Source organism: Tauraco erythrolophus, unplaced genomic scaffold (genome assembly GCF_009769465.1).
Source record: "Tauraco erythrolophus isolate bTauEry1 unplaced genomic scaffold, bTauEry1.pri scaffold_48_arrow_ctg1, whole genome shotgun sequence".
Taxonomy (NCBI): Eukaryota; Metazoa; Chordata; class Aves; order Musophagiformes; family Musophagidae; genus Tauraco; species Tauraco erythrolophus.
This window is the reverse complement of record NW_028238617.1, coordinates 342677-350970: the sequence shown is the minus strand read 5'-3', so window position 1 is coordinate 350970 and position 8294 is coordinate 342677. Positions and strand designations below refer to the sequence as shown.

The window sequence follows — 8294 nt, the reverse complement described above, 5'->3', positions numbered from 1 at the left end:
AGAAGGTTTCCCCCTCCCTGCGGGGGATGCAGGTGGGGGACATCCAGGCACATCCTGCAGACTCTGCTCTTCCTGTAAGTTGGTGTGTGTTAAGGTGGGGTTGGAGGGAGAAAGGCCCTGGTGCTGCATTTTGGAAAGGTATGCTTTTCTCTTGCTTTCTTTTAAGATTAGCCCACTCTTGTGAGAGGGTTTCAGGGGTGGGGTGTAGGATTGTTTTCTTCATGTTACTACCTGAGCTGGTTCTCACTGATTTCTTTAAAGAAGGGCCTGGCTGCCTTTTTATTCTGCCTCCAGAGATCCCAGACAGTGTGAGAGGTCCCAAGTGAGCTGCGCATCCCACCAGCGGTTACATATCCTGGTTTGCACTGTGTTTCCAGACTTCCCTGTGGCCACACTCGTCTCTGGATGACATAAAGGTATGCAAAAGTGCATCAGGAAGGAGAGCAAAGTCTCAAAAAAACCTTTGTTAAAACTCCACTTCTTAGGAGCCACCAACCCCACCCATTTGGAGATTAATGTTAGAGAAAATATCTGTGCTTTTGTAGTATCAGGGAGGGAAATAAAAGCCGGTGAAGCAAAGCCTGAATTATGCATGTAGTTTATTGAAGGTACAGCTGAAAGTCTGGAGTAAGCGAAGGGTAATCAACTCTGTTCACTTACACATTAAAAGCATTAAATCCGTCTATGTAGTACACACACAGGAAAAACAACGCATGCATTTAACTACAGAAACATAAGGTGCTCGTCGGTGTGTAATTAAAATCTGCTCTACCAAACCTGGTGTAGCAACTTGGAACAATTTACATGAGCATTACAAACCCTCTCTCAAACAGGAAAAATTGGATTTTCCGGTGTCATTAAAGAACTTGGATAATAGCTGCAGCTTCATCTCAGACAATTAAAATGTGGCTTCTCTTTCTGAAGTTGGGATGACCAAATTTTTCATCCTTTTGCAATAGCTGCGTTAGGGAAAGAAATATCCCTGCTGAAAAGGGGTCACGCAGAGAAGACTCATTTAAGAGCCCAGGTGATGTGTGAAGACAGGTATGGACTCTCTGAAATTAAAATCTCACCCGGCTGAGACCGCGGGGGTAAGGTTTCCCCAAGAAGGACATGCAAGAGAAGGTGGGTTTTGATCATGCAAAGGGTTTTTGGCAGAGTGATTAGCCTAATTGCGTGGGCAGCGCATGGTTGTGTGATCCCTGTAGCTGTCAGAAGGAAGGGGAATACTGTTTTATTGCAGAAATGCTGATTATTTTAAAATGTGATGTGTCGTCACCCTCCGGTCTCTACCGGGTCGTTCTGACCACGCGCACAGCTGTGCTGTACCTGTTGCCGGCGCCGCAGACCCCCGGCCCGGGAATGATGACGGCTCCCGGGCTGCACTGCTCCACGCCGGCGCACACCACGTTGCCCAGGTTGCCCACGCCGGGGGTGCACTGCACCCCCTCTGCGCCGGAGATGACTTCTCTCCCCACGCAGCTGACTGCGCTCCTCGCCCCGAATCCGCCCCCCACCCTGGGGAGGCAATCCACGCTCCGGGTGCTAAAGCCGGCACCGCTGACGCCGAAGGAGGAGACCACCCCTAACCCCACGCCGGGACCTGCTGTCTTGACGGCGCATTTGCCTCCGATTCCAGATAGGGATCGGCACTCCCCGACGGTGCCGCCGCCGCTGACCACAGCTGTGGGAGAAGAACAAGCTGGGTCACTGCCAGAGCCGCTAAAACCCAGCTCAGAAGGAAACTTGAAAGCTTAAAAGGCTTGTAAGGAAATTAAGGGAATTCTTCATTAGCTTACCTACGCTCACAGGGTTGCCGGTACATATCCTGTTAAGAAAAGAAGTGTTTCAAAGACGTATTTATGGAAACATTCCCCAAATACACAAGCAAACAGAGGTGCTGCCCAGCCATTGCCTCCTTAGGAACCTGCAGATACTTCGGCTTTTCTGTGCACCCAAGTGTGAGGTGCTGGTCCAGATTGCCCACCGAGGCACTGCGGGGTTGGATCCCCAAACCCCACAGATGTCTTAATATCCCATCCTCTGTACCGCAAGCAAGGGATGGGACTGCAACGTGCTCGGTGCACTGCAATCCACCTGCCTTGGGAGGATGAGGAGGGAACAGGAGCAATGCTCCTCTCTGCACCCATGGGGAGCTGCCTTCACCCAGCATTTCTCACTGCCTCTCCTCCTGTTGGGTTTTGCCCTCTGTCACTACAAGGTGCAGCCGGGGGTGCTCCTACCTGCTCTCTTCTCCTTCCAGCAGCGTCCTGTAAGTGGCAATCTCAATGTCCAGGGCCAGCTTGACGTTCAGCAGCTCCTGGTAGTCTCTCAGCAAGCATGCCATCTTGTCCTTGGCTTGCTGCAGCGCAGTCTGCAGGTCGATCAGCTTCTGCCGGGCATCTTTGAGGGCACAGTCACCCCTCTGCTCAGCATCGCAGATGGCTGTCTGCAGAGCTGCGATCTGCGGGCAGTAACGGGCAAGAGGGTGGTCAGTTGTGATATTAAGAGGCATCTCCACAGGGCTGCTCATGTGCTTAGTTCTGTCTCAGGTGGGAACTTCCAGAGAGCCTAGATCTGAGCTGGGCACACGTGATGGCCAAGCTATGTGGGATGAAGGGGGGGGGACCTGTTGGCTGCACCCCAGGAGGAAACATACAGCACTGTTGTAGCAAAACCACCTGGCTTCTGCTCATTTGCTAAGTGAGAAGCAAACCTGCCTCTGTCTGTATCAACAGCAGATGAGAAGCTATAAATACAGGCTTGGGCTGGGGTGGAGGGGTTCTCACAGCAAAGCAGGGTGGGAGGTGGGGAGGACAAAGCCCTTTGCTGGAGAAGCTGCGTGCCCCACTGCCCGCGCAGCATTCACCCCTTCGTCTTACCTGTTTCTTCACGTTGTCTGACTCGCACTGCAGCTTCTGGATCATCCGGTTCAGCTCAGCGATCTCGCTCTGGTTGTTCCGCAGGTCATCGCAGAACTTGCCCCTGCTGCTGTGGAGCTCCTCCAGCTGTTGTGCGGGAAAAGGATGACGTTAACATGCCCAAATTGCCCCTTCCAGGGGAGGTGGTGACTTTGCAGGACCGCACTGATGTCGGTGCTCCCGGGGAAGCACCCAGACATGACCTCAGCCCAGACAAGGCGACAGTCACAAGCAGGTCCTGAGCATTTGCCCTTTGGGAAGGGGATGGTGTTCCTGAGGGGTGTGCATGGAGGAGACCTCTCTGACACAACACTGTGATCTGTTGTGCTCTGTTTTTACAGAAAATTCTTAAAACACAGTATTAAGGGTTGTTTGGGGTTATTTTCGGCACAACTTTCTTTGGCAAACTACAGTGCATGTACACTGTGGGGTGGATTTAAGTTCCATCATGGAGGCCAGAAATGGTCCTCAAGGTTTTGTTGGCCAGGGGATTTAATTTCCATCTGTGCTGGTGGTGTGAATACTCACTCTGGTTTGGTAGAAAGCTTCCACTTCAGCCTTGCTTTTCTGGGCAATCTCCTCATAGCAGCACTCAACACTCTTGATGATGCCCTCCATGTCCAGGTCCCGGCTGTTGTCCATTTGCACGATGACGGACGTGTCACACAGCTGGCAATCCAGCTGAGCTCTCTCCTGCAAGATCCAGGGCACATCAGTCCCCTTCTCTTAACCAGCCCAAGCCAGGCATGGAGGTACCCCTGGCAAAGTGGGGTCTGGAGAGAAGGTGCAGGGTTGGGGGAGGTTCTCCTGTTAACACCTGACTAAATCATGGGGTTCTCCAGGTGGACAACCGGTTTCCAGCAAGAGCTGGCAGCTGGGACCTGTTGTGGTGGCACAATATGGGATTGCTGCATGCAGCTCCCTAAGGAAGGGTGGGGAATCCTGGTGCAGCAACTCGTTTCGTTGCAACTCGGCCTTTCCAGCTGCATCAGCAATTTTGTGGGCTGTGGATCCCTCAGGGGTGAGTGCTTTGGGCCCCGTTGCCTACAGACTGCTGGGAGGTCTTTGGCTGGAAAAGGTGCAAATACAAGTGTCCTTGAGTGTTCCATTAAGAACTTGCTGCGTTTTAGATAAAAGTGTTGCCTCCATCAAAGTTTTTTGAGTAATGTAGCTAAAAATCATGAAGTGCTACAAATACTTGGATTTTGAAGAGTGAGATGTTTCAGAGGTGCCCAGGGCTGGTTTGGATGAGAAATTGAGGGACTTTTTCATGCAAAGGATCCCTCCCTTTGCAGCCAGAAATACAGGAGGCAACTTTGCCTTCCCAAAGTGTGCGTGTGTGTTGTAATCAAATACATATAAAGAAAGATTTTTGGGGTGCAATTGTAGGATTTTCAGAAAAGGCACCTTTCCTTGCATTTAGTTGTGGTGTGAGGGCTCAGGGAGCAGCGGGTGGAGCACTGTCCCCAGGGCAGCAGGTGGGAGCCGGGAGTTCTTACCTCGGCGTAGATGCACTTCAGGAACTCCAGCTGCTGCCGCAGGAGCCCCACTCTCACCTCCAGCTCCTCCTTGGTCAGGTAGAGACAGTCCACATCCTGGAGAGACACCATGTATTCAGTGAAAAGAGGTCAAGAAACAAGGACTGTGGCAAAGCCCAAGTTTTCAGCTACGTTTGGAGGAAATCTCACCATTTCCAGCCCTTAAGACTATCTGGGTTTGCATAGTGTGTGCTTACAACCTGATGGGGGTTCTCCAGGTTCCTTGGGTTGCCTCTATTTGGGGCTCCCCGGTGAGGGTCATGGTTTTGGGGCTCCCCATTTCTCTCCCTGGCCCCACACCCAGGTTTTGCCTGCTTGCCTGCCACTCTGTCTCACCCCTTGCATGACTCACCTTCTTGAGGACCACAAACTCGTTCTCTGCAGCCGTGCGCTTGTTGATCTCATCTTCATATCTGCAGGAGGAAGGAAGAGGGGTGGGATGCTGAGCCCCAGGGGTCCCATCCCCGCCACCCAAGTGGTCAGTGCAGAACATGGGAAGCGTGATTAAAATCAGAGCCTCTCCCTATTCGCTTTGTACCTCCTTTTTGATTTTTGCTTTGTTGCCATTTCTTTCTTCCCCACTGGGCTTTGTTCAGCAGTTTTTAGTAGTCCACGCCAGCACTATTGGTGGCTGGAGTGAGATGGCAGTAAATCAGGCCAAACTGCTAGAAATGCAAAAAACTGAAGGCTTGGATTGCTTCTTCCAGCCCTGCTGCTTCTTGTGATGTTCTTCTGAAGTGTCCAGGACTCTGCTCTGAGTGTTTATGAGGAGAGCGTGGCCAAAATGCCCCAGGGGAGGTCAGGAGCTTGAGCAATCTTTGAAACTCCCAGGTGCAATGGGAAGGAAAGCTGGTGTGTAATGACCAAGTAATTGAGACCTAGGAGAACTTTCACAAGAAGAGTCTGACCTCCTTAGTGGTGGCTCAGTGAGAAAAAAACATCTGAGATGCTTGACTGTAAGATTTCTGGAGAAAGGACTACCCTTTTATCCTGTGCTGTACACCACCAACCACCAAGTGTCCTGGTTCATGGCTTAGCAGAGCGCACCGAGAGCTGTTAAGGAGTATCTGCAGCTTCGGTTAAAAAAAGAATTTCCACATTCCCTCTGGGAAGAGAGAATGAACTCTGACGGAGACGATGTGAATAAAGCGTGGGATGAAGACAAATAGGCTGAGGGTTTTGTGGGAACGGATGGCACCGGGGACACGAGACCTGGGGGAGCCACAAACACAGATGACGTGGGAGGTGTGATATGGCAAACCACGGTGGTGTGCAGGAGCATTAGGGAGAGGAAAAGTGGTTCTCTGTCCTTCTCCCTGAGGAAACACTGTGGTTGAAGAGCTCGTCCAGTCCATCACCTGAACCTGAGGTGCAACAGGACCCCAGTACAGGAAACCAGCGCAGTGCTGGTGTGCCCTGCCCTGCTCCCCTCCCTCTGCCCCAGTTTTTGGACCTGTCCGGTGCAATTGCAGTGGTTTCACGCTCAGAAACACTGCTCAGGCCAGCAAGCACCCGGGTCTGCAGTACTACTTACTTGCACTTGTACTCTTGAACCAGGTCCCTGAGGCACCGCTCCTCGTTTTCCAGCCTCTCTCGCTCCCCCAGCACACACTCCAGCTGCTTCCTCAGGTTGCAGATGAAGTTCTCGAAAACAGGCTCCAGGTTTCTCCTGGAAGCTGGCAGGACGTACTGCTGCAGCAGCTCCCACTTGGTGGTCAGCACCTTGTTCTGCTGCTCCAGCAGCCGGACCTGGGGAAGCAAAAGATGCAAGAGTCACGCAACCCCCTCTTGTCCTGGGCAAAGGCATTTTGGGTTCCTCCACTTCCGAAAGGAAAAAGTAAAAATAAAACCAGAAATGCGAAAGGTCAAGTGCTGATTTCTCCACAGCCTGAGTGAGATCAGCATCTTCTCTGAGCTCAACCTGGTCCCACCCAGGACTCATATCAGAGACCGAACAATGTTGGTGCGTTTGCTCTGCATTGAGGCCGATCATCTGTTTGGCCAAAGCTCAGTTCAGCCAAACAGCACCTCTTCCCCCGTGAGAACCAGCTGACGGAGGATCCGCTGCCACCCCTGATGGGCTGAGCACAGCGATGAGTCTTTCGCGGCACTAAGAGCTCTGTCTAGGATCTCATTTGCATGTATCTGATTTAAGCTCTAACCACGGATGTTTATCGTGCCTTTCACTTCTAGATCAAAGAGCTCTCTAGTACTTGAGAACCTTTATGGATCATGAATAAGTCATTTTTCAAATGGGAGGAAGCGGAGTTGCTCCTCTTACGTGGGTTTGGTTTTTCCAGCTGCAGAATAACTCGCAAGGAAAATCAAGATCGGACAGAGCAAAGGTTTCTCTGGCATTTGAAAAATGATTTCCTATAACACATCTCTAAACGGTAGTGAAAACCCTTAGGCTTAGCAGAGAAAACAACAATAAATTGCATCTGCTTAGGAAATCACCAGATCCTTCCATTCACAGAGTGGAGGGACAGAGAAGTTGACATTGTTCATCTCATTTTAGCTGGACGTCTTTCTACAGCTCTTTGACGAAGCACGCAAACTGTTTTGAAAATGCGACAGTCCTTCAGAGTTTACAGAGATGTGATAGCACTGTCAGGTTACACGTTTGTAACAAAACTTCCTAGTTTGCCTTTTTACATTTCTGTGGCTCCATCCTTTCTCTCACAGATTTTCACTTACTGTATCCCTGGAGCCACTCCTGATTTAGCTATTTATCAGATTGGTGACCATCGAAAGGGAAAATACTGGTGCAGTTGCCTTGGTGCAAGGCTTAAATCCAAACAGTCTCCAGGTCAGGACCACCATGGTCTATCAGAAACATTTACAATATCAGGGTGCCAGAAGGAATAGCTACTGTCTCTCTAGAGACAATCCATCCACCAGAGCTTAGAGACAGGAGGCAAACAGCCTGCGGAGGGAAGCAGGGTCTCACCTTGTCGATGAAGCAGGCAAACTGGTTGTTGAGGTTCTTGATCTGCTCTTTCTCATGGGTCCGCACTTGGCACTCCTCGGGGTCGACCCCCACGCAGAGGGGCTTGAGGAGCTCTGGGTGGATGCTGACGCCCCGAATTCCTTCAGATCTACCTCCAGCGAGGCCGACGTTGATGCCACCACCGATGCCACCGCCGATGCCACCGCCGATGCCACCACTGATGCCACCGCCGATGCCACCGCCGTAGCCTCCAATAGCCACGCCATCCCCAAGACCTCTGTAGCTGCCCAGGCCCCCGTAGCTTCCGCAGTTACCAAACCCCACGACCGTGCCCACGCCAAAGCGGCCTCCGCCGTAAGCCACGCCACAACGTCCAACGCCGCCGTAGACCCCGCTGCGGCAGCTCCCGCCGAAGGAAATCCTTTGCCCTCTCCCCAGGTCGCAGACGCTCCGGCTGCTGAAGCCACCGATTCCACATCTCCGTCCCACTGTCTGGCAGACAGAGGCTGAGCTGCTGTTGCCCCTGCCGAGGCCGCAGACGGCGGACGCCGAGGAAAAGCCCCGTCTTCCCAGGAGAGAGCTGGAGGTGTAGCACTGTCGACTCATGGTGGCTGCGGGAGACGGGCGGTGAAGCGGTAACGGCGAAGCAGAGGAGCAAGAGAGGAGCAGGGAGTGAAAGAAGGAGATCTCCTTTAGCTTCTCTGAGGCAGAGCCCTTCTCCTTATATACTTTTCAGGAGGTGCCTGAGATGCAAAAATTTAATTTAGCCACTGGGTTTGGTCTGCCTGGCAGCAAGGAATGGCTTCCAACATTTTAAACCCACAGCAAACACTTCTATCTCATATGAAATAATGTGGAAATTAAAATAAACTGCTTTGCTTGCAA

At 51.8% G+C, this 8294-nt stretch overlaps 1 protein-coding gene across 3 annotated transcripts; it reads right to left on the bottom strand.

Annotated features, from left to right (window-relative positions):
- Nucleotides 1-1289: 1289 nt before the first annotated feature.
- On the bottom strand, nucleotides 1290-8015 carry LOC104380782 (keratin, type II cytoskeletal 4-like). 3 transcript variants are annotated; one of them, XM_086630772.1, is made up of 10 exons: nucleotides 7622-8015; nucleotides 7410-7561; nucleotides 5994-6208; nucleotides 4812-4872; nucleotides 4421-4516; nucleotides 3450-3614; nucleotides 2883-3008; nucleotides 2244-2464; nucleotides 1800-1828; nucleotides 1290-1684 (listed from the first exon to the last, which is right to left on the bottom strand). In XM_086630772.1, the coding sequence occupies exons 1-10, from the start codon at nucleotides 8013-8015 to the stop codon at nucleotides 1290-1292; spliced, it is 1854 nt and encodes a 617-aa protein (XP_086486898.1). The 3 variants fall into 3 exon arrangements, with proteins under 3 accessions (XP_086486898.1, XP_086486899.1, XP_009986659.2); XM_086630773.1 differs by having other exon boundaries at nucleotides 7410-7577; nucleotides 7644-8015; XM_009988357.2 differs by having other exon boundaries at nucleotides 7410-8015.
- Nucleotides 8016-8294: the final 279 nt, after the last annotated feature.

Coding starts and splice junctions, on each gene's coding strand:
- LOC104380782 (XM_009988357.2), bottom strand. CDS start 8,015: ATGAGTCGACAGTGCTACACCTCCAGCTCTCTCCTGGGAAGACGGGGC. Junction 6,209..7,409: donor TTGCCTGCTTCATCGACAAG/GTGAGACCCTGC, acceptor TTGCTTCCCCAG/GTCCGGCTGCTGGAGCAGCA. Junction 4,517..4,811: donor AGTTTGTGGTCCTCAAGAAG/GTGAGTCATGCA, acceptor GTGTCTCTCCAG/GATGTGGACTGTCTCTACCT.